This window comes from Colossoma macropomum, unplaced genomic scaffold (genome assembly GCF_904425465.1).
Source record: "Colossoma macropomum unplaced genomic scaffold, Colossoma_macropomum, whole genome shotgun sequence".
Taxonomy (NCBI): domain Eukaryota; kingdom Metazoa; phylum Chordata; class Actinopteri; order Characiformes; family Serrasalmidae; genus Colossoma; species Colossoma macropomum.
Genome location: NW_023494794.1, coordinates 7,493,143 through 7,519,771, shown reverse-complemented (window position 1 = coordinate 7,519,771; position 26,629 = coordinate 7,493,143). Strand labels below are relative to the sequence as shown.

Sequence of the window (26,629 nt, the reverse complement as noted above, 5' to 3'; positions counted from 1 at the left end):
TTCATCCTGTAATTGTGATGAAATGGTCTTACAAAGGCAGTTCGGTGGCGCGATGCTAGGAAGGTATGCCAATCATCCAAATTAGCCTCGCTGTCATTCCTGTCATCGCAGACAAGCTTTTTTTGTGCTGCAAATACAGCATAAACCACATCAGGGGCGCAGTGGGCTAGTTTCGGTTGCTAGGCATGCAGGGGCCAAACCTCAGCGCTGACACAATGATTAATCCTGCGTCTGTTTGAACCACAGTGGGGGCTTCAAAGACGTCTCTGGCTGTAAAAGACAAACTGCTTCTTATTCACTAGAACCCTGATTCCGCTTTATGGAACAGAGACGGAATCACGGCACTGTTTTTTCCTCTGATGATGAAAATGATTTGATTTAACATTCAAAGGCTTTTTATTCAGTAATTAGAGAAGTTAGTGGGCTGGTTTTACCTGAGGAGGTGCTGTAATCTGAGGAACTGAATGGGTTCATTCAAATTACCAAATGCTGCCCAACACAACAGAAAACGCACTTGTGAGAGGTACTCTCTTTGCAAAAACGGTTCTACATAGTACCAAAAAGGGTTCTTTGGCTTGGGCAAAACATTTCTAACAGTACAATTTCTATTGTTTTATTATTAGAATTAATATTATTACACATATGATCTAATTACACACTTAAAATGATGGTTCTTCAAGGGTTCTTTAGTAAAAAAAAATGGTTCTATATAGAATCATGAACCCTTAAAGAACCCTTTGCAGTATTAAAGGGTTCTTTGCGTCATGAAAAGGTTCTTCAGATTGACTAAGAATGTACTGGTTCAATATAGAACCTTTTTGAACCTTTTGTGGTATTCTATTGTTATGATGTCAGGCTTGTTACAATAGGAGAACCCTGTTTGGTGCTATATAGAACCCTTTTCAAAAAGCTTCTTTTTCAGAGTGAACTTTCAGGATATTTCTTTTTCTCCCTCCTTTTAATTCAACCGTCACCAAACACATGGATTACAGTACACTCTTAAAAAAGAATGGTTCTTTAGTCAAGACAATGGTTTTATATCAGACAATGAACACTCAAAGAACCCTTTGCATGATTGAGGGGTTCTTTGCATGGTGAAATGGTTCCTCAGATTGATGGAGAATGTGTTCTAGATGGTTCTATATAGAAAAGAGTTCTATATAGCATCTTCTAACAATGGCATGTAACAATAGTGAAGCCCTTTTTGGTGTTATATAGAACCCTTTTCAAAAAGTCCATGTTACGGATTGCAGTACACTCTTTACAAACAGGGTTCTCTATTCAAGAAAATGGTTCTATACAGAACCATGAACACTCCATTGTGAAAGCGTTCTTCAGATTGATGGAGAATGTACTGTAGATGGTTGTATATGGAACCTTTTTGAAAAGGGTTCCACTATTGTTACAAGCCAAAGAACCTATTTTAGTACTACATATAACCCTTTGAACTGAGAGTGTAACCTAGTTATGAACTGAAAATGTGGGAATTGAGTCAAATCAAGCTCCATTTTAGCCATTAGCCATTAGCCACTAGCCATTAGGCGTTAGACGTTAGCCATTAGCTATTAGCCGTTAGCCGTTAGCCTTGCCTTCCGATCACAAAAGACAGAACTTATTTTAACTGAAGGTGTGATGTCAATTCAAACAGGACCGTTTTGACCGAGGAGCTCCGAGTTTGGCCAGTTAGAGAAGGTAATCAACTCTGGAATTATTACTCAGCAGACCTGGAAACACAACAGACTTTGCAGGATTAAAATCACGTATATTGTCAGTAATCACTCAAACTCCAGCCCCTCCTCAGATTAAGCTAATCCAGCTCCAACAGGGATTGTAATTCTCCAAACTCTGAGCTCCTTCAGTAACAGCAGTCCCATCTGAATCGACCTCACAGTAACGTAATAACAAATCTGGAGACGAAGCTAATCGCTAAATTTAGCCTTAGGGCTCTCAGCACAGTTGCTTTATCCTCGAGTTCAAAACAGGGTCCTAGACTGTGATGATCTCCTTAGAACCCATGTGTCACAAGCACACAAGGCCCGTGGGCCAGATCGGGCCCATAGCACTACAATCCCCAGCATGCACTGCAGCATAATGTGCACAGTATTGTGTATTAAGTATTCATTATGTAATATTTCAAGGTGATGTTGGTGATTTGGAGTATTCTTAATAAACAATGTTCAGCTCAGGTTATAGCAAATGTTATTTAACAATCAAATAAAAACACAGACGATCTCTGGCCCTTAGATTTGTAGAGGTTTTTTTTATTTTTGGCCCTTTTAGTGGTTGAGTTTGACACACCTGCCTTAGAAGGAGAATGAAAAATGAAATATCTGAAGTTCCTCTCTGTTTAACCGAATGAGCTCACTTTACTGTTCTGATGCTAATCTATCTGCTGGAAGTTTGTCTTTACTGTTTACTTGGATCCGTTTAATTCTGATCTTAACCTTGAAGTGAACGTCCACCTGCACACGTCGCATTGGACATCCACTCATTACCAGCCGTACTCATTTCTCGTCGTGAAGCTGTGTGGAGCTGTTCGAGTAAGGAAGCACTAACGGCTCTATATTATTTCCTCGCCTTAAAACCGCTGGCACTCGCTCAGAATTGCTGCGTTTAAAGTTTAATGATCACTTCCCTCGCGCCTCGCTGGGCTGCAGAGGAATAACCCTGACAGCTCAACACTTCCTGCCTTTTCCGCCGTAGCGCTGACTCACTAATCCGCAGCGCTTCCTCTGCTTTGATTCCTCTGTAATAAAGCAGAAACGTATGCAACACGTTTCCTTCTCTTTGGCCTCCAGCGCTGATAGAAAGCAGCTGATCCGCTCCTGAATTAAGGAATGTGTAGGAATAATCATGGACCACAGTATTCCTGAAGGACATACCGGCAACTGGTTGTAATGACCTTTTTTTGTTTTTATATAATTTATCATTATTATTTTATTTATTTATGTAATCATTTTTAGCAAAAATGCTAAAAATACATTTTAGCATGTAAAGACTAATTCTAGTCAATATATCCCACATCTATCATTATGAGATTGTTATAACAATATTATAAGACTATTTATCTTATTTCTAGACATTTAATTAATGTTAATCATTTTGGTTATTAACACTTTATTAATATGAATTTGCCAGCTAGTTTTGTTCTTTATCATTTCTTATTATTCCAGAATATTATATCTTAGCAAGTGAAAACATCTTAAATCTTGCCCTTATATCTAATATTTCTCATTATGAGACTGTTATAAGAAAATTATAAGTACATTTAACTTATTTCTGTACATTTTGTACTTATTTTAAGCAATTTTATCTTATGAAAGTGACCTGTTTTGAGGAATAATGCTGATAATTTTGCTTATTTTAAGTGGTCTACCCACAGAATGAGACACTTTTATGAGATAAAGTTATTCAAACCAAGAACAAAGTGTACAGAAATAAGTTAAATAATATCATAATTTGTGAATCTCTATTTGTGAATCTCTATATGCAAAGTTTGTTTGAGCCTAAAGCTTAAAATTTATGTTAGCCCAGCGCAAATTTATCACAAATTTATTGGAAACCCACATAAAATGACTAAAATGTTGATTAGCCTAAAACTTGCTAAGAAAAACCAAAACAAGTGCTGAATGCCACTGGCTCAAACCCGCTGGAGTGAAACTGTGGCACTGCAGACGGATATTATTAGACCTGTTTTTCACAGATTCATGGCCATTTTAAAAACAAAGCTAAGTGCAGTTCTATGCAAATCTATGGGATGAAATGTTTGCACATATCTTACCACACATTCACTAAAAACACCAAAAAATATTTTGGTTGCTGTTGCTGTTTTCTGTGTTTTTATGTAAAACAGCGTGATTTAAAAAGATTCATCCGATTTAAAAATGATTTATTTCACTTGTAAATCATTACAGAACAACGCAGTAAACTGTAAATGGTTTAAATGAGCATAAAGTTTATTATGTAATTTTACAAGGTCTCAGTATGAACGTCCTCCAGCTGTACAGACAATATCAACACCATAGTCAAATTCACCCCATACTGGAATGAGCAAGCCGGGCGTCGCTGCACTCACGGCTCTTTCAGTGCGATTTCAGAGATTATCTAGTGTTGTGGAATCAACGACGAACGCTCTGAGCTTCACCGCTGACGAAAAGCACGCTGCATAGTTATGACTGATTCACTCTTATTGAAGTGGAGAACGCAGAACACTTTCTGCTCAGGGGTCTCATCTCCTTTCAGACTGAAGGGAGCCATCTTCCGGTGACAGTCAGAAACACTATGACCCCTCTTTCAATTGGACTGTGATTGGTTCCTAGGCGCCTCACGGTCATAAAAATACGGCACTTTGAAATCGGATGAATCTTTTCCAATCACCCTCCATAAACGTCTCTATTGCTTGTTTATTACTCATATAAACTTTATGTAGGTGACATAAAGAGATCAACAATAAAATTCTGAATAGCTGCCTTGACTGTCACCAGGTGATGTAGCTCGATATAAAGAAGCGGACTTGGACTTTCTTTTAACCACCATGGAGTAGGAAGACAGTATAGTTAGGCTGTTATAGTGTGTTTTATTCCAATGGAATATAGCCTTTTATAGAACCTCTAGAAGCTCTAGCAGCTCTATAAGCGTGACTTCTTGTTGGCATTCCCGCGAAACACTGGATATATAAGGAGCGTTTTACCTCCAACATTAACTGAGTGAATTCCTCGTTGCTGAGGAACGAAGGCTTCCAGTCCTGCCGGATCTCACACGACTCAGTCTGCGCTGTGATCTCTGGAAAACATAAAACAGCCGCAAAACTCACACTGAGACCTCAGTCTGGAATTTTTGGGATTCTTGAGGCATGTGGGGCTGGAATTTTAAAAGCTGGGAGTCAAGCCAGAAGAGACGATCAGTACCAGAGTTTCAGAAGAACAAGAACGAACAGGTGGTCAGTTTATGTTAATTGTTCATTCTCTTGGGAATTCTGCAGCTCAGGGTAATAAAAATTCCATAGGTTTTGAAACTGGGAATTCTTTTGAAATGGGAAATGTGTGGCTTTAATTTAGAGAGGAAACAATACTGACCCAATGACAGCATGACCACTATTACCCTGAATGTATTCGATCAGCCAAGACATGTTTCTGCTTTTTAGTTTAGAACAGGAGCTACGAGGCTAATGTAGCCAAAAAGTAACGGAAGCTTATACCATAGTTCAGAATTTCACCATTCCACCTTAAATGGAGCCTGAGGCACCAGAATGCAACTGCTGCACCATTTAAGGTGGAACCGGAAAATTCAAACAACAAGCTGGCTTCTGACTTCTGTCAGTTTCTCATTGCAGATTAAACGTATCAGGAAACCAGCTGGAGTGATTATAAACACAAATAAGTCCATTTGTTTTTAAATTATCAATGTTCATCTTAAATCTCTCTCTTTGCTTTTTTGTTAGCTACTAGCTAGGCAAGTTTGTTGTCTGTGTTACTATGGTGTCTGCACTGATCTTCAGGGTTAAAGGCTGAATTAGCAGTTCTACATTAACTCCAGCATTTAAGACCATTTATTGTTAAACTGTGCTGAACGAGCAGAGTTTTATTTTACTGTAAAGGAGGATTATTTTATTTTTACCTACAAATCTAATTCTGCTGTGGAGCCACAACAGGACAGTAAAAGAGCTGCATGTTGCCAACCTCTGCACTAGTAGTTAGTATGGTGTTAACTACATGCCTTAACCATCTCAAATTTGGAAAGGTTACATCTCAACCTTTGAAATATGCAGAAATTTAGTAAATTCAGTGGAATTCTCCTTTGACTGGGCATTTTTTCAAACTGGTGCTGTATAAGCTAAGATTCATTCTTAGCCACATTAGTGCTGTAGCTCCCATACTATAACTAAAGAAGCAGAACAAAAATAATATGAATCTGATTTTTCCTTTCAAGACGTTGCCAGTAATTACATAATTTGGGTGAAACCCCCCCCCCCCACCTTTCTGCTTCTGCAGGAAGTCGATGGTCCTCTGCAGGATGGTGGACTTGTCCATTTTGCGGGGGTGGCCCTGCCCCTGCAGCATGGTGCACAGCTCTTTAATGAGCACATTGAACTGGTCTCTCCGCTTCTTCTCCGACTTATTACGGGACGCCCTGCACACAAAAATGGGGGGACTCGACTCACTAAGATTCGGCTCTGTTTAACTGAGTATACAGTCCACACACTGCCAATCACCGGCAACCGGTCATAAAACAACACTCTGACATCTAAACAGGTCTGTATAGTGAACCATTCAGAGCAAAGGGAGTCTGTTATCTGTGTAAACGATCTACAGGCAGTGATTCATCTGGATCAACTCTGCAGGAATCTTTTATAACCTATTCTAATTCACTAAAGCATGAACTCATACAAATAAACATACAATGTAAAAACACTGAAAAGCCCAGCTTATTGTTTTCATTGTCTATATTCCTACATTTTGTATTAACAGTTCCTCCAGTTACATTTGCGTATTCTGTCAATTTTTAATAAACATGATTCACATCAAAAGAATTATGATTTCATTCTATGATTCAAATCAGTCACAAATGAAGACAGAAATAACGTCTACCTGAGCTGAGACTGAATCGAAGATTTCAGAGGAGGAGTGAAAAAAGTCTAATTTCAAAGTAAGTTACAGTAACAAGATCTTATTTTTGATAATTTCCGGATCATTTCTGTTGCTCTGCTGTTCATCAAGAAAGTTTTATATGCTGTAAACAGCAGCTGGGATTTTCAAATGATGACAAAATTGATAAAAAAAACAACAAAAACTGAGATGTTTTTTCCTCCGACAGCTGCTGACTGTTAGGAGAATATGTACAAAAGTGTAACCATTAAGGTGGAACTGTGTTCTAGCAGACGCAGGTTCACATCTTCACACCTTCATAACACTTTCTCTATTCATCTCTCTCTCTCTCGCGCGCTCCTTAAGAGCTTCAGGCTTTTCACACTCATTCATGGTGCTGTTCTGTTGTGTTAAGTGAGAGAGAGAGAGAGAGAGAGAGACAGAGAGACAGAGAGAGAGAGAGAGAGAGAGGGAGATAGACAGACAGAAAGAGATGGAGAGAAGATAAAGAAACAGTCATAGAGAGAGTGAGGGGGAAGGAAATAGAGAGAGCGAGAGGAGTGAGAGAGAAAGACAGAGAAAAATAGAGAGGTGGAGGAGAGAGAAAGAGAGAGAGAGAGAGAGAGAGAAAGAGAGAAGAGAGGTAGAGGAGAGAGAGTGAGAGGAGAGATGAAATAAGAGGAAAGACAGAGAGAGAAAGAGAGAGATGGAGAGAGACAGAGTGAAGAAAAAAGAGAGAGAGAGAGATGGAGAAGGGAAAGGAAAGAGAGAGCAAGAAGAGTGCGAAAGAAGGAGAGAGAAAGAGACTGGAAAGAGAGAGAGAAAGAAGAGGACAGAGAGGTCGAGTGAGAGAGAGAGAGAAGAAAGAGAGAACAAGAGGAGTGATACAGAAAAAAGATGGAGAGAGGAAAAGAGAGAAAGATAAAACAAAAAAGGAGGAGAGAGAGAGAGTGAGTGAGCAAGCGAGCGAGAGAGAGAGAGGGAGAGAGAGAGAGAGAGAGGTGAGAAAGTGAAAAACCTGTGAAAATGTGAGATCTTTTGATTAGTGCTTACACACTTACACATACACACACACACACTCACACACACTCACACACACACACATACACACACTCACACACACACACACACACTCACACACACTCACACACACACACACATACACACACTCACACACATACACACAAACACACACACACACTCACACACACACACTCACACACACTCTCCTACCTCTTAGCTCTGTCTTTCTCATCTTCGTCCATCAAGTCGTCCACACAGCTGCTGGTTCTGAAAGAAGCAATTAAAATCAAATGAAAAACAAACAGAGTTTCTGGCACTTCAAGGTCGTTACACACACAGCACACAGTCAGGTGCTAAAGTTTTATGCTTTTCTGCTGTCGGAACAAAACCTCTCGTATCTCAACGGGAACTTTACAGGAGAAGGAAAAAACATACTTTACTATATATGAACATATATGTACATATTATATGTTAAACTTAGCAAATAAAAAAAATTGTGCAACAAAATTTGAATTTGTCATAGTTAAATGTGCTCTCAGTACAGGACGTGTAAACTTATTTTTACTTAGAAAATCAACAAAACGTCAATTGCAAACAACTGTACATCTCAGATGCCCATAGTTCTTAAAGGAACTGTGAAATATAAAATAGGTAATGGACGTATAGATAAATCAGAATAAACAGGTTGTTCATTTCAGTTCATTTTTAATTATACAAGCAATTCTGCAGATTTTTGGGGAATGTGGGAGACGTGTATTTTGAGCTTGCTGTAACTGGAAGTTCTGCTCAAGGCTCTTTTCCTCAGTTTAGAGAGTAAAGAGGACCGAGTGACATCATGATCATCATTACCCCAAAATATAGTCGATCACTGAACAACACTTTCATATACATTTCAAAACAGTAAGGTTAAAATAGCCCTTAAAGGAAGCTTTTTTCCAAATCTTCCACCATTTTACCAGCATCAACATTACATATAGGCACTCATAAGACTCGTGTAGGTTCACTGGTGCTTTTGGATAGTAAATAAAATGTCTATATTTGTGTTATTGACATGGTGACCCCTGGTTCCTATCAACACCACTGTAAAGAAATCTGAGTCAGTAAGTTCCTCTAGAACAGAGCATTTCGCATTAAACCACTCTTGTTGAATCTTAACGACTGAATTATGCAGCAATTCTGGAAAATTGGTGGAATTCCCCTTTAAGAGAGACTACTATGGCCACATGGCACAGATAACAGCCTAACAGAACTGGTTTCATTAGCAAAGCAACATTAGCATTGCATCATTAAATGGGGCACAGCTTAATTACTGTAGTGTGTACTTACTCCCATTCCCTCCGGCTGGACGGACAAAGACCACCAAACTCAGAAAGATTGTCCATGCTCACTCCCTCTCCCATCCAGGCCGTCTGCGAACGCTGCCGTGTCCCATTCGCGCTGACTGCGCTCAAACCTTTTCGAAAAGCCGGCACGCTCCGCTCGCTAGCCTCCTCCAGCTAGCGGCTCACCTCTACCGCCAAATCTAGCCGTTAGCGCTGACCTCCTGATGGCTAGCAGCTGCTTCCTCTGTCCCAACCGGCTGGCCGAGCCTTCCCGGGTGGCGGTTAGCTAATCATCCGGAAACAGTTAGCCGATAAAGCTGACCGCTAGCATTGAGACGCTTCTATCTCGGTCAGTCACCTTCGCACTTCCATGGAGGTCAGTCGCAGAAACAGCAGGGCCTGAAAGAGAAAGCAACAACAAAGGAGAGGTAGATGAGTTTTAGCTGCGATGCAGTCAGAATAAGTTAATTAAGTATTACTAAATAACAGAATAGCTACACAATTTTCCTCCGTTTACTCAACATACAGCCATCTTTACTTTAGCACTGTAGCTACGAGGCTAATGTAGCTAACAAGGAACTGAAGCCAAGGCCCAATAATTAGCATCATGCAAGATGCCCACCAAAATTACCACAGGTTTTCTGACACATTGTTATGTCTAAAAATTAAGGAAAATGCAGATAATTACAGAAAAGACATATGTGGTACCTCTTTAGTTTAGCACTGTAGCTACGAGGCTAATGTAGCTAACAAGGAACTAAAGCCAAGGCCCACCAATCAGCACTGTGCAAAATGCTCACCAAAATCACCACAGGTTTTCTGACACATTGTCATGTCTAAAAATGAATGCAAGTGCAGATAATTACAGGCTTCAAGGCGGCTAACACTGTTTTAGCTTATGCTAGCAATTTGTTTTCCATTTCTGTACATAACAGTGTCTGAGTGACAGAAACCACATACGCAAGTCTACTTGTGATGACTTAACAATTTGGTTTTAAGGCAAATATGTAAACATTTATCCACGCAAGTTAGCAAAATGCTAACCTAGCAGCTATAGCCTTCCATTACTGTTAGCTACATTAGCCTTGTAGCTCCAGTACGAAGCTAAGGAAGCAAACTTCAGTCACCAAACGTGTCTTGGCTGATCAGCGACATTTGGGGAAAAGGAGAAAATTGTGGAAATTAAGTTTTTTTTCAAAATTTAATTATGGTTCCAAGCACAGCGCTAATCCTTCTATTAGCCCTATAAAACTTTATGCTAATAGCAAAAAACCTGCACAGTTATGTGCCTGCACAGTTAGTCAGAGATGATTTTCCTCTACCATCACACAAGAAAACGTCTAAAATTATTCATAAGAACAAACGAACAAAATCCCACATAAAAGCAGTGAACGATTTACTGGGTACAGCAAATGAACCTTCTGAAAGGCTCCAAGGACACACAGTGAAACGGCTGTTAATCTGACCGGAATCAGGTCAACAGCCGTGTGAAAAGAACACAGCTGAAGGGCCGCGTCGAGACACGTGGAGGAAAAGAGCCACTCCAGGCTTTCATTCAACAGCAGAACACGAGCAACAGCCAGATCACAGCTGATCACTTCTGAAAGGCCTTTCGTGCAGACCTCAGCGGGGCGGAGGGGCGGCAAGGAGGGGGTGACGGACAAACCTGCTGCTCAACCAGCAGAACACAATTTCAGTTCAACACTTGCTGAATTTCTTTAATCTTCTGGCTCGAAGCTCTGTTTCAGCGTGAATCTGCACTACATGCACACTGATTTTTTTAAAAGCAAAAGACTTTTACTATAAATACAGTAAATCAGTCAGGACACAAGGGCTGGGAACCTCGAGGCACCTCACGATTCGATTCCATTACGATTCAGAGGCTGTGATGCGATTATAAAACGATTATTGATGCATCTTTTTTTCTAGATTTCTTTTTTCTTAGTGTGTTACAACTCGGTACTTTTAAAGCAGAGTATTTAGAATGATCCATAACGTATGACGGCTTTATAGGGCCACTGTTAATAAAAATAAAAATAGTAGACTTTGAGAATAAAGTCGTAATATTCTGAGAAAAAAAGTCGTAATATTCTGAGAGAAAAGTCGTAATATTCTGAGGAAAAAAGTCGTAGAATTAGGACATTAAAGTGGCATTAAAAGGTCGCAATATTGTGGCCAAAGGCTTTGCAAAGGGAAGCAGCACCTCCTCGTGTTAAATAAGGGGTGGTGAGTTGGTGGAGTTATACTTTCATATCGATTCACCCATAAAGAAACACTCAGTCTCCCTGTCTCTCCTGCACATCAGCACCAGCCTGTTATTAGTATAAGAAACGGCTGAAAGGGCTGAGCAGGAAACTGTTTATCTGGAATAGAGAGCCAGACGGACTTGGAGGAAACTGTCTGTCTGTGTTGTTGAAGGAGAATCGCAGGCAGGGTCGTCTGCACGGCTATCGGGGGCTACATCTCCCCCCATTCAAAGAGGGCATGAAGTTTCACAGACAGTGAGAATGATGATCAAAATGATCCACAAAGAGACAGGAGTGAGTGGAGCTCCGGCGCCAGTACAGCAACCGAGACCCCAACGCGTTATGGCAGCCCCCCTACAGTACAGCAGCCCACTTTATCCTCCAAATAGTATGACTTTATTCCTGAAACTGTACAACTTTTTCTCGAAATTTACGACTTTATTCTCGAAATTGTACAACTTTTCCTCAAAACTTTTTTCTCTAAATTTTAACTTTAAATTTTAACTCTAACTTTTTTTCTGAAAATATTACGACTTTTTTCTCGAAATTTAATGTTTTTTTCTTGAATTATTATAACTTTATTCTCGAAGTCTACTATTTTTATTTTTATTAACGTCGGCCGTAAAACGCCATCGTAATAATAAATGTATTTCTCGCTGTGTCAGTAAAATATCTGTGAGATGTGACGCTGTATCTCAGCTCCAGAGTGTGCTACACACTGCGAAAGCCCTGGTTCTCAACGACTGAGTACGGACGCAAAACCTTGGCAATAAAAGTTGCGAGAGAGTTTGTAATTCGCTTTGTTCTTTCCGAGTTGGGAGGAAGCTCTGACATCACTTGCTCGATGGTGCTCTGGTTTGCAGCAACTACAACTGGACAGAAAACGGGTGGAAACATAAAATATGGTTTCTTATGTTTGTCGTTTCCAAAATATTTTAGTTTAGTGTGTCTTAAGTTTGCTTCTTTAGTTTCGCACTGGATCTACGAGGCACACAGACGTGTGCAAAAGTTTGAGCACCCTGTCAAATTACACATTTGATTTTCTAAGTGAAAATAAGTTAAAGCACTGCATTTTCTACAGAGAACACACTTAAATTATACATTTTCATACAAAATTTTAATTCATGTGCTGAGTTTAACATACATAACAAAAACGAAACATAATTGTGATTTTTCTTACCAAAATTGCGACTGTCATTTAAACTGTGACTGAAGTCCAGTACCAGTTGCACCAGCTGAACGTAAGTTCAGTCGTAGCCTAGTTTGAACGTAACTTGCCACTACGTTCAAGTTTACGAGCTACTGGAATTAAACCTGTCTCACCAAGTAACAGTTTTAAGTAAAAACTGAAAATTTACACATTCCCTGTAGTCGGCGTGAGTTCTGCCGTAAAAATCAGTTAAAATGGCTGGTCGTCTCGGTTTGCGTCAGAAACCACTTCTGCAGGATTGATCAGACCCGTTTTCGTCGATCGGAGATATAAAAGATCACAGACCTCCTGGCACAGATTCACAACACAGACAGTCCTACTTCGTGTCTGGCACTGATATGTTTTTCTACCGTGACGTTCCAAAACCTGGTGGGCGACTCTGTTCAAGTCAACTGTGCTCAGAGCATTAAGAGCAGCTCCATCAGTGCTCAGGCCGTATTATCATACAATACATAACACAGATTATTTTACAAATATAACTAACATAGACCACTCGCTCGTTGATAGTGTCATTACAATATTGTGCAGGAGACCCAGTTTGAACATCGGAACAATTCAAGCAGCAGATTAGAATAAACACACACACAGGAGACGGACGCTTCGAAAACACCACTGTAAAAGCACAGTCAAACACAGTCTCTTACTGAATTATAGCTCATCTGACCGACACCTTAAACAAAGCAAACGCAGCAAACAGATGTTTGTATGAATAATCGCTTCAAAACTGAACGTAATCTTTGTAACTGAGAAACGGCGCGTTCGGTGAGGTTATGGATAAAGTCTTCATGCAGCTAATCAATAATAAACGACACTCTTCAGAACCCACTGTCCCCCCAAACCAGCTGTGGTGAACGTGCAGAACCCACATCCGATGACAAAGCAGCAGAACTGCACTCTAACAGCTCAGTACACATTACATCCGCCCGCAGGAGACTGACCTAGAAACCAGCTCAGATAATCCAACACACATCAGAGAGAGAGAGGGGTAGATGAATGAGAGAAAAGAGGAAGAGAGAGTCAAAGAGAGACAGAATGAGATGGAGGAAAACAGGGAGATGGGGCAAGAGAGAAAGAAAGACAGATAAGAGAGAGGTAAAAAGAAGATAGGGAAGATAGGTGTGTGAGAAAGAAAAGAGAAGGAGAGAGAGAAGGGAGAAGAGAGACACAGAAAGAAGTGAGAAAGAGGACAGAGAGAGAGAGAGAGGGAGAGAGAGAGAAAGAGAGATGGGATAGAGAGATGAAGACAGAGGGACAGAGGAGAGAGGGAGAGAGAGGATGAAGAAAGAAAGTGAGATGAGATAGACAGAGGGAGAGAGAGATAGAGACAGGAGAGAGAGAGGAAAGAGAGAGAGGCAGAGGGAGAGAGGAGAGCGGGAGAGAGAGAGAGAGGTAGAAGGGAAGCAACAGAGACTAACAGGAAGGAATGAATAAACAACAAAGGAAAAAAACAATGAGTGAACAGCAGTCAGTGCTGTAACCGTACAGGCTGAGAAACCTCGCTGAAAGCATTTCATCATTAAACAAACATCACTGATAGAAAAACACACACACACACACTCACACACACACACACACTCACACACACACACACACAAACACACACACTCACACACACACACACACAACACACACCACACATACACACACTCACACACACACACACTCACAAACACTCACACACACATACACACAAACACACACTCACACACACACACACACACACACACACACACACACACACACACACACACACACACACACACACACACACACACACACACTCACAAACACTCACACTCACACACACACTCACACACACACACACACACACTCACAAACACACACACACGGTGAGTCACATTGTTTTCTCAAAGAGGAGAAACATTCAGGTCACAGTGGAGAATCCTGCAACATTAAACACACTGAGCTGTATAATTCACCTCCATGCACTGTGACATCACAGCCACAACTTACAGACTGTCAGGCACCCTACAGTCAAGGGTCGAGCCTCACGCTAGAAAAAGTGGATGTTCTGGTGGATCTTCTGGCAGAAAAAAAGCCTGAAGCTTAATTTAGAGAAAAATAATTTAAATCACACTCGAAATATGAGTATGAAAAATCGCAACTAGATATTAATTCCAAACTGCATCAGTCTAAAACCAGTCTCCATCCAAACCAGCAACCATCCAAACACGACATCCATCCAAACCCGACATCCGTCCAAACCCGACATCCGTCCAAACCAGCATCCGTCCAAACCAGTATTCATCTAAACCAGCCTCCATCCAAACCAGCATCCATCCAAACACGACATCCATCCAAAACCAGCATCCGTCCAAACCAACATCCATCCAAAACCAGCATCCATCCAAAACCAGCATCCGTCCAAACCAGTATTCATCTAAACCAGCCTCCGTCCAAACCAACATCCATCCAAAACCAGCATCCATCCAAAACCAGCATCCATCCAAACCAGCATCCATCCAAAACCAGCCTCCATCCAAACCAGCATCCATCCAAACACGACATCCATCCAAACCAGCATCCATCCAAAACCAGCATCCATCCAAAACCAGAATCCATCCAAACCAGCATCCATCCAAAACCAGCATCCATCCAAACCCGCCATCCATCCAAACCCGCTATCCATCCAAAACCAGCATCCATCCAAACTCGACATCCATCCAAAACCAGCATCCATCCAAAACCAGCATCCATCCAAACCCGCCATCCATCCAAACCCGCTATCCATCCAAAACCAGCATCCATCCAAACTCGACATCCATCCAAACCCAGCATCCATCCAAACCCGACATCCATCCAAACCCAGTATCCATCCAAACCAACATCCATCCAAAACCAACATCCATCCAAAACCAACTTCTACCCAAAACCAGCGTCCATCCAAACCAGCATCCATTCAAACCCGACATCCGTCCAAACCCGACATCCATCCAAACCCAGTATCCATCCAAACCAACATCCATCCAAAACCAACATCCATCCAAAACCAGCATCCATCTAAAACCAACATCCATCCAAAACCATCCATCCATCCATCATCTAAACCGTTTATCCTTCTGGGTCGCGGTGGGGTGCTGGAGCCTATCCCAGCTGTCATTGGGCGGAAGGCAGGATACACCCTGGACAGGTCGCCAGTCCATCGCAGGGCAGACAGACATACATGCACATTCACACACACACTCACACCTAGGGGCAACTTAGCATGTCCAATCAGCCTGACTGCATGTCTTTGGACTGTGGGAGGAAACCGGAGTACCTGGAGGAAACCCACGCAGACACGGGGAGAACATGCAATTCTCAGCATCCATCCAAACCAACATCCATCCAAACCCAGAATCCATTCAAAACCAGCATCCACCCAAAACCAGCATCCATTCAAACCCAACATTCATCCAAAACCAGCATCCATTCAAAACCAGCATCCATCCAAAACCAGCATCCATTCAAAAGCAACATTCATCCAAAACCAGCATCCATTCAAAAGCAACATCCATCCAAAACCAACATCCGTCCAAAACCAGCATCCATCCAAACCAACATCCTTCCAAAACTAACATCCGTCCAAAACCAGCATCCATCCAAAACCGACATCTGTCCAAAACCGACATCCGTCCAAAACCAGCATCCGTCCTAAACCGGCATCCATTCAAAACCAGCATCCATCCAAACCAACATCCATCCAAAACCAGCATCCCTCCAAAACCAGCACCCATCCAAAATCAGCATCCATCCAAAACCCAACACCCATCCAATCCAGCATCCATCCAAACCCAGCATCCATCCAAACCCAGCATCCATCCAAAACCAGCACCCATCCAAAACCAGCATCCATCCAAAACCCACACCCATCCAATCCAGAATCCATCCAAACCAGCATCCATCCAAAACCAGCATCCATCCAAAACCCACACCCATCCAAACCAACATCCATCCAAAACCAGCATCCATCCAAAACCCACATCCATCCAAACCAACATCCATCCAAAACCAACATCCACCCAAAACCAGCATCCATCCAAACCAGCATCCATTCAACCCCGACATCCATCCAAAACCAGCATCCATCTAAAACCAACATCCATCCAAAACTATCCATCCATCCATCATCTAAACCGCTTATCCTTCTGGGTCGCGGTGGGGTGCTGGAGCCTATCCCAGCTGTCATTGGGCGGAAGGCAGGATACACCCTGGACAGGTCGCCAGTCCATCGCAGGGCAGACAGACATACATGCACATTCACACACACACTCACACCTAGGGGCAACTTAGCATGTCCAATCAGCCTGACTGCATGTCTTTGGACTGTGGGAGGAAACCGGAGTACCCGGAGGAAACCCACGCAGACACGGGAAGAACATGCAATTCTCAGCATCCATCCAAACCAACATCCATCCAAAACCAACATCCGTCCAAAACCAGCATCCACCTAAAACCAGCATCCATCCAAACCAGCGTCCATCCAAACCAACATCCATCCAAACCCAGAATCCATTCAAAACCAGCATCCACCCAAAACCAACATCCACCCAAAACCAGCATCCATCCAAACCCAACATTCATCCAAAACCAGCATCCATTCAAAACCAGCATCCATCCAAAACCAGCATCCATTCAAAACCAACATTCATCCAAAACCAGCATCCATTCAAAACCAGCATCCATCCAAAACCAGCATCCATTCAAAACCAACAATCATCCAAAACCAGCATCCATTCAAAACCAGCATCCATCCAAAACCAGCATCCATTCAAAAGCAACATTCATCCAAAACCAGCATCCATCCAAAATCAGAATCCATCTAAAGCCAACATCCATTCAAAACCAGCATCCATTCAAACCAACATCCATCCAAAACCAACATCCGTCCAAAACCAGCATCCATCTAAAACCAACATCCATCCAAAACCAGCATCCATCCAAACCCGACATCCTTCCAAAACCGACATCCTTCCAAAACCGACATCCGTCCAAAACCGACATCCATCCAAAACCAGCCTCCATCCAAACCAACATCCATCCAAACCAGCATCCCTCCAAAACCAGCACCCATCCAAAACCCACATCCATCCAAAACCCAACACCCATCCAATCCAGCATCCATCCAAACCCAGCATCCATCCAAACCCAGCACCCATCCAAAACCCACATCCATCCAAAACCCAACACCCATCCAATCCAGCACCCATCCAATCCTGCATCCGTCCAAAACCAGCATGTGTCCAAATAGGGCTGCACATCATCTGTTGATTGTTACTGCGGTTTTGGTGCAAATGAGCCCACCAACCAGTGCTTTCAGAGTGTGTTCACACTTGGCAGGTGGTCCGATTAAAATGAACCATGGTTCCTGTTACTGTAGTTTGTTAGAATGAGTGTGAACGCTGCCATTCGAGCAATAAGTGAACTCAGAGGCCCTGTGGAGGTCAATCTCAGTACAAACCGTTGCCTGTTAGTCTGAAATACGAACGCAAATGAACCCAAGACCCGAAAAGATGAACCAAACACTGAAAGTATACATTAAAAATGGTGTCTTGTCAAGTAAAATGATCTAAAAAAGTCAATAAATCTAATATTTCTCATGTTGAGATTGTTTTAAGCTTCAATTTTAGATTCTTTACCTTATTTCTAGACATTTTTACTTGTTTTAAGTAATTTTATGAAGTTATCTCACTTTATTGGCAGATAATTTTCTTGTTGTAAGAAATGAGCTTGAAACCAGCGAAATTATCTGCCAGTGCAGTGAGATAATTTTACTTAACATCATTACCTAAAACCTGGAAATAATGTCTAGAAATAAGGTAGATAATCTTATAATAAGTGCACAACAATCTCAAAATACGAGATATTAGATATACTATATTTAAGATCATTTCACTTGACAAGACACCATTTTTTGCAGTGTACTGCCTCTTTACTTCATAACTTCTTACTGAGAATGTTTTTTACTCATGGTTGTGTTTACAGAATGGATGGTTTTGGTTGTAAACAGGGCTGAGGCACAGCCAAAGGCATTATAAAGCACGCTATATAGGCTGCACACGTAACACCATAAACACCACTGATAATACAGATCTATACAATTTTGACGTTTTAGAATAACAGTAATCCACTCAAAGCCATACGCTTCACAGTGATGCTGTAGAATCCCACAAAACATAGATAAACCAAGATGTCGGCTCAGTTAAGCAAGAGTACAGGCTGGTCCTGAATGTTTATCAGATATAATAAAACAGATAGTTCCAGTCCTAAAATGGGATTGGCTGGGCTGTGTTAGAAGGCGTTGTAAAATCTACAATATATGCAAATCTATGATCTCCTCACAGCAACTGAACTCTGTATCACTGCACTACAGCAAAAAAATCCTTGAGCTGTTAATGGAATAATCTTTGACTCTCATCCTGCTCACATGAAGTACTGATGAAGTAAGAACGCATTTTTTTGTTTAAACTGAGGGGCTGAAAGCTTCTTAGCTAGAACCAGGCTGGTCAGCTAGCTAACAGGCTAAAAGAGCCAACGGCCTAAACAGCTCCATCGTTAATATCACAGGCTTGAATTAAAAGACTTACAGTGTGATTAACTGTAAAATGGCACTGTGAAAGTCTAAAAATGTTGCTTGAATAGTGTTTCAGTCAGAAGTCGCGTCAAACCCAGGCTGAATCCCAAACCACTCTGTACTCCCGAAATAGGGTTCTAGCTATGAAAGTTTAGAAATTCTAACCTCTACAGCCAAACAGTGCATCATTTATCGAGTGTGGATGTGTCTGAGTCCCAAATCACTACTTCGTAGCTGGATTTTGCTCTGTTGGGCTGCATGATCCAGTATTTAGACTACGTAGTGCACTATGCAGGGAGCAGGGAGCCGTTTGAGATTCAGCCCCAGTGTGAGAAGAGGGCACCACCGGATTGGTGCTAAATAAGACTCACTGGTGGTGATCTGATGACAAAAAACTGCTTATAAAGTGAAAGTTAAACAGCGCTGTGTTATCATATGTTCATTGTTATATTGCAGAAAGTATAAAAATACATGAAATGACCACAATATACAGCGATGGGAGACCAAACGTTCTTTTCCAGCAGTCCATGGTTGCTTGGCAATGATACCACACTCTAAAGGAACTACATTTCTTGGTGGAATACTTGTTTATGTTGATTATTATTGATAACAACTTCAATTATTTTCTGAAAAATGGTGTGTTTTATCATATTTTTTAAGTTGTCCGCAGGTTTATAAAAGCAATAAGCCACTTGAGGCCATGTGTTACAGTGATTTTATCACAGGGAAGGGAGTTTTAGGCACTCAGCTTCACGTCATGCTCATGAACCCCCTTCCTGTGATAAAGTCGCAGTAATGCACTGCCTCTCGTGGCTTATTACTTCATTATGCCATTTACTGTCACCAAATGTACGTCATAAAAGTGTTTTTCTGTCCATATTTGATTTAATGTCAAATATGTTGGTGTGAATGCTGAGCAAAGCAGAACTAAAATGCATGTATAATTTCTGCTTTGGTCCAGATCGAGGGAACCAAACTGCAATGGTGAACGCACCCTTGTTTTGATTAACCCAGGTGTTTCGAAACATGCGGCTCCCTCCTCAGTCCATACAGTCTGTTTTGTGACTGCACTGGTTCAGGAATTCATGACTTCGTTGTTTTATCAGCCATAACTTCAACAGAAAAACACAGAAAGTCAGTAACAATAACGCTGGCTTGTTCATGCATTCTTTCACCAGCAGCCACAAGAATGCACAAAAAAACAAAAACAGCCTGTCTGGATGTGCCGATGTGCGGCTGGTCCACAGTGGTCGTGTACTGTATTCAGAACATTTGGCTGTCACAGCTTTGTGGTAAGTAGAAGAAAATGACCGGCCTGTTTGTGAGACGTTTTAACTCTTCTTCAGGCGACAGAGCTGATCCCAAAGTCTCGGCTCTTCTCGTCCAGTAGATGGTATCAAACCACAAACCAGGCTAAAGCAGCGCTGCAGAATATGGCATTAGTGTCGCCACCGAGACGTCAGAAAGTCTGGTGGGTTTCGCTACTGAATGTGACCAACTTTGACAGGTAGGGAGCATATGACTGACATTTAAACTGACCAATCAGACCATTTCTGTGATGTGAAGAAACAGGCAATGGTCAAAATGGTGCTACAACAAAAACACAAAGTCTTATTTGTTAGCATTTGCGAATGACTGAACACTTCAAAGAAAACTGCTGAATATGTTGAGATGGTGACCAGAGTCCAGTTAGCATTAAGCTATTAATAAATCTTTAATAAATGTTGTTTTGAACATACAGAAGTGTGAACAGCCAATGAGAGGTGTGGATACTCAGCACAGGGCTTGACTTTAGTAAAGAAATATGACTTGTAATTTCTCTTGCCACATTCTGCCGCACCTGGTCACTCAGCTCGCCGCTGGTGGCCATTTGCATGTCACTATGGAAATGAAGGAGCCGTATTGAACATTTGCGACAGTAAACAATCTGATACGCTGTTTGCTGATGCAAAGAGGCTTAGAATGAGACTAAAACTCAGACTTTTTATGCTCTCATAATGTTTTGTCCACACAAGATACCGACTTTAGCAAGTGGCCTACGAGCCCCATAAGGTGTTGCATGGCCGTTGCTATGGTCTCCCAGGTGGTTGCTAATATGTGAAATATGTGTGTACTGGAATTATGTGAGCATACAAAGCACAAGCGCACTATTCTTGTATAGGTTTGACGATTCTGCAAAATGTTTAGGTTCTAGATAGCTGCAACTTGTTAAAACAGTACACTTTCAGGCGAATCGAAACTCACATTGTCCCCTAAACCAGAAACAGCTTCTTTCAGTGTTTGGAGTTCCAGCACTGTTTCATTCCCCACAGACACATCAAACAGAGTTTTCCAGAATCCACCAACTGTGGGGAAAAACAACCACTGACTCCTGATTGGCTGACAGTTTGGGGTTGTGGCTTTATGACTGGCTAAAATCAGAGATTTCCAAGCTGGAAACGTCTCCGTCGTGGACGTATAATTGTGACAGTTTATCTGGACAGACTGGTTACCCTGACAGACTTCATACACAGTGTATAACTAAAGCCATTTAATGTAAATACTTACATTGTCATTGTGTTATTATATTGATATGCATCCAAAAATTTCTCAGCAAAGAAACAATTTACAAATTGGTTTTAATTAAAAAGATCAGTTCAGAAATCATTACAATTTCCTTGTTAAACGTCCGTGTGGCGACCTTGACCATTTTGAATGCCAAACGTTTCATTCTGTGTTCTCTGGTCATGGCTAAAAACTTTTAAAAACTTAACTGAATTTCATAATAATGCCGCCAAATGCAATATGCTGACGTCCAGGTTCTCTCCAGGAAACTCAGTGGAGTCAGGGTTGTGGTCCATAACTGAGGCTTTATTAGCTAGTGGCTAAAAATAAAAGCACCTGCTAGTTTTTTCTTTCTCCCAAACCACCCCACATTGCATTAGCGACATCTGGGTTAAAGTGGGGGGCACTGACCCTGTTAAAATGTTTGTCAACTCACTTTAATTATGGTATGTATCTACTAAGTATAGAGACTGATCTCCATGACACTAGGGGGCAGTTGAGCAATGATAACAATCAACAAATTGGCTGCTTGTAATGTTTCTCTCCAGAAATTAGTCATATGGTAAAGATGCATTCGTCAGTGGCTAAAATTGACCATATGGCTCAATCCACCCGACGGCTACTTCATTAAAAAGCCAAAAACATTATGCCACGGTCAAGAGCCCAGCTCAGGGGTCGGCTACCCAAATGTTAAGAAGAACCATGTTGTCCTTTCAACAAAAATCAAACCACCTTGGGAACCTAAACATTTTATGTCCATTTTACCATCTTGGCTGTAAATATGTCTCAGTATTGCTGATGTACTAATATAGGACAAAAATATAAACGAATATCCAGACTTACTCTGCTCTGCTTTAAGCTTTAGCTATAGCCGCTTTTCTTGCATCTCCAGCAGGAAACTTTTCCACAAAAGTAAAACTTTCTTGTTTCTTGTAAAATGTCTCTTAACGTTCGACTTTTTACGAGGCCGAAGTCGCTTCTCGTTCTCCAGCTTCTTGTTCGAATTTTCTGTTCCACCTTAAATGGAGCCTAAGCGACAGAATGTATCTGCTGCACCGTTTAAGGTGGAACTAGAAAATTCAGTATAATTAGTAATGAGAATAATCACTTTACTAAGAAGGACACAAAGGGGCAATTAATTAATGACATTTAATAAGTAGATTAATTAACAAATAATTGTCAGGGTTAACACAGAAGCACCTATTAGTTCTCATTTTACTTATTCATATGAGTAAACATGCTAATCAGTTTACTAGCAGTATAATAAGCAGCAGTTATTACACAGTTAATAAGTAATGAAGCTGAACAAACAAAACAATTAACTGTGTATTTAATTACTAATTACTGAGTACTTAATCAATAACTAATGTTTAATGAACAGTTAATTCATGAATATAAAAATAATAATTATTTATTAGCATATAATTAGCAATTAATTTGTGACCATTAATATACCAATTCATTTTTCACATCTTCTCATTTTGAATATTTTTAACATATTTTCATGTCATGTCTTTTTTTGGTACAAATTATTAAGAGTAGTATCAATAAGAGTATCGGATCATAAATATTGTTATCTATATGTAATATCGGTTTCCATATTGGTAACAAACCTTATTATAGATTCCTTTGCTCACCTACAAAGACGACAGTCAGTTCCAGCCTCCAGTTTTCTTCATCATACATATTTCCATAAATCAAACATGTTCCATCAAAACTACTGAAGAAAGGAAGGCGACGTTCACCTGAAGAACCTCCAAAACAAGCTTATCAAGCCCATGAACTCATCAAATCAACCCAAACATTCCTCACAGCCTCATTACAGCACAACTTCCTGACGGGTTCTTTAAAATCAGGTTTGCTGACGTATCATTCGCACTGTAGGTTAACACAGAGCGAGAGAGAGAGAGAGAGAAAGAGAGAGAGAGAGAGAGGGAGAGAGAAAGAGAGAGAGAGAGAAAGAGAGAGAGAGAGAGAGGGAGAGAGATAGAGAGAAAGAGGGAGAGAGAGACAGAGAGGTAGAGAGAGAGAGAGAGCAAGAGAGGGAGAGAGAGACAGAGAGGTAGAGAGAGAGAGAGAGAGCAAGAGAGAGAGAGAGAGACAGAGGGAGAGAGAGATAGAGAAACAGGGAGAGAGAGAGAGCGAGAGAGAGAGAGGGAGAGAGAGAGCAAGAGAGAGAGACACAGAGAGAGAGAGAGAGAGAGAGAGAGAGGTAGAGAGAGAGAGGGAGAGAGAGGCGTGTTTCTGACCTATATTTCAGCTCCTGATCAAACACTCATTCTGCTGTGTTGCTCCACTTTAGCTTTAGCGCTACACTAACATCAGCAAAGCTAACAGCAAACAGAGAGCGGCCCATTCATCTGACTCACGTACGCACTTATTAACGCCGGTCAAAAGGGCACAGTTTTCCATTAGATAGTTAAATAATTTAATAATAAATATATATAATAAAGTCGCAGGTCAGTTTACAATGACTTATTATAGAGTCGAGCTAAAGACTAATCATCACACATACATTTATGATTCTATCATAAAAGCTCAAAACAATAACAAAAACAGGACAAAATTATGTTATTAATTCAAATAATACTACAAATCTTCCCCTTAGCCTCTATAACTGCATCACAGTGTCTATTACATTATTATTATTATTATTACTATTATTATTACTATTGTTGTTGTTTTGTGTTGTTGTTGTTGTTGTTACTCATATAATTAAATTATACACTTAATGGTTCTTCAAGGGTTCTTTAGTAAAGAAAATGGTTCTATATAGAACCACGAACATTCAAAGAACCCTTTGCATGATTAAAGGGTTCTTTGCATTGTGAAATGACAGAGAATGTGCTGTAGATGGTTCTATATAGCACCAAAAAGGGTTATTGTATTGTTTCAATGTCAGGCTTGTTACAATAGAAGAACCATTTTTGACGCTACATAGAACCTTTTTTTAAAAAAAGAACACTTTGCATGATTATAAGGATATTTGCATTGTGAAAGGTTCTTCAGACTGACAAAGAATGTAGATGGTTTCATATAGAAGCTTTTTGGAAAAGGGTTCTACTCAGCACCAAACAGGGTTATTTTATTGTTAAAACGTCAGGCTTGAGACAACAGAAGAACCCTTTTTGGCGCTATACAGAACCATTTTCAAAAAGAACCCTTTGAATGATTTAAGGGTTCTCTGCATCTTGAAATGTTCTTCAGATTGATGGAAAATGTGCTGTAGATGGTTCTACATAGTAGAATGAAGTATATACATATTCATCTACATAGAACCTTTTTGAACAAGGGTTCTATATTGCACCAAAAAGGGTTCTTCTACAGCTTGACATCGTTACAATAGCAGAACCCTTTGGGGTGCTATGTAGAACCCTTTTCAAAAAGGTTATATATAGAACCATCTACAGCACATTCTCCATCAACCTGAAAAACCATTTCATGACGCAGAGAACCCTTAAATCATGCGAAGGGTTCATGGTTCTACATAGAACCATTTTCTTTACTAAAGAACCCTTAAAGAACCATAATTTTAAAGTATGTACTATAATAACAGAATTCTATATGTTTTGATTGTTTTAATTGATAGTTATAGTATTTACTGTATATTTCTTTTCAGTAATTCTCATAATTTTCCACATTTTTCCTGAACATTAATCAGCTTTAAAAACAAAAGAAAAAGCTCTTTAGTGTTAAAGCGGTTTAGTGATCTGGGTTTTGGTGAATTCTGTGTAAGTGTGAAAAATTTGGAATATAATTAGTGCCAAACGGGGCTTTTCGGCCGCGCTCGGTGCCTCAGAACCGCTGTGTGTGGGGAGGACGAGGGTCGCGTGAGCTGTTTGGCTGCAGCTCAGGCGTAAAGCTGCGCAGCCTCTTCAGTAAACGGGTAAACAGTCTAATTTCTCCGAATTTGGATCAGGATGTAATCCGTCTCCTCCTGCATTCCTGCTCCACGGCCGAGACAAACCCGTTTACCTCCTGTCTGTTCCTCAATTACATATCAGCCCGTTTACAGAGAACCAGCACCACAAATCACCCTCAGCAGCCTGACGCAGAACACAGCCTGACGCAGAACACAGCCTGACGCTGAACACAGCCTGGCGCTGAACACAGCACACAACCTGACACTGAACACAGCCTCACGCTGTAAACAACCTGACACTGAACACAGCACACAGCCTGGCGCTGAACACAGCACACAGCTTGATGCTGAACACAGCCTGACACTGAAAACAACCTGACGCTAAACACAGCACACAGCCTGACGCTGTAAACAACCTGACACTGAACACAACCTGACGCTGAACACAGCACAGAGCACACAGCCTGACGCTGAAAACAGCACAGAGCACACAGCCTGACGCTGAACACAGCACAGAGCACACAGCCTGACGCTGAAAACAGCCTGACACTGAACACAGCCTGACACTGAACACAGCCTGACGCTGAACACAGCACAGAGCACACAGCCTGATGCTGAACACAGCACAGAGCACACAGCCTGACGCTGAAAACAGCCTGACACTGAACACAGCCTGACGCTGAACACAGCCTGACACTGAACACAGCCTGACGCTGAACACAGCCTGACGCTGAACACAGCACCATAGCCTGAGGCTGAACACAGCACACAGCCTGACGCTGAACACAGCACCACAACTTGGCGCTGAACACAGCACACAGCCTGACGCTGAACACAGTACACAGCTTGATGCTGAACACAGCACACAGCCTGAGGCTGAACACAGCACCACAACTTGGCGCTGAACACAGCACACGGCCTGACACTCAACACAGTACACAGCTTGATGCTGAACACAGTTCACAGCCTGACGCTGAACACAGCACACAGCCTGACGCTGAACACAGCCTGACGCTGAACACAGCCTGACGCTGAACACAGCACACAGCCTGAGGCTGAACACAGCACCACAACCTGGCGCTGAACACAGCACACGGCCTGACGCTGAACACGGCACACAGCTTGATGCTGAACATAGTTCACAGCCTGAGGCTGAACACAGCACCACAGCCTGACGCTGAACACAGCACACAGCTTGATGCTGAACACAGCACACGGCCTGACGCTGAACACAGCACACAGCCTGACACTGAACACAGCCTGA

General features: G+C 41.4%; 1 protein-coding gene across 5 annotated transcripts in view; it reads right to left on the bottom strand.

Moving 5' to 3' along the window:
• The window catches only part of npas2 (neuronal PAS domain protein 2), a 118,693-nt gene that overhangs the window by 24,942 nt on the left and 67,122 nt on the right, over positions 1 to 26,629 (bottom strand). For all 5 annotated transcript variants that reach the window (XM_036580009.1, XM_036580012.1, XM_036580008.1 and 2 more), the window contains 4 exons: positions 8,934 to 9,328; positions 7,818 to 7,874; positions 5,975 to 6,129; positions 4,691 to 4,782 (listed from right to left, as the gene is read on the bottom strand). In XM_036580009.1, coding sequence (XP_036435902.1) covers positions 4,691 to 4,782; positions 5,975 to 6,129; positions 7,818 to 7,874; positions 8,934 to 9,007 — 378 coding nt within the window. In that variant the 5' untranslated portion in view covers positions 9,008 to 9,328. The remainder of the gene's footprint in view (positions 1 to 4,690; positions 4,783 to 5,974; positions 6,130 to 7,817; positions 7,875 to 8,933; positions 9,329 to 26,629) is intronic.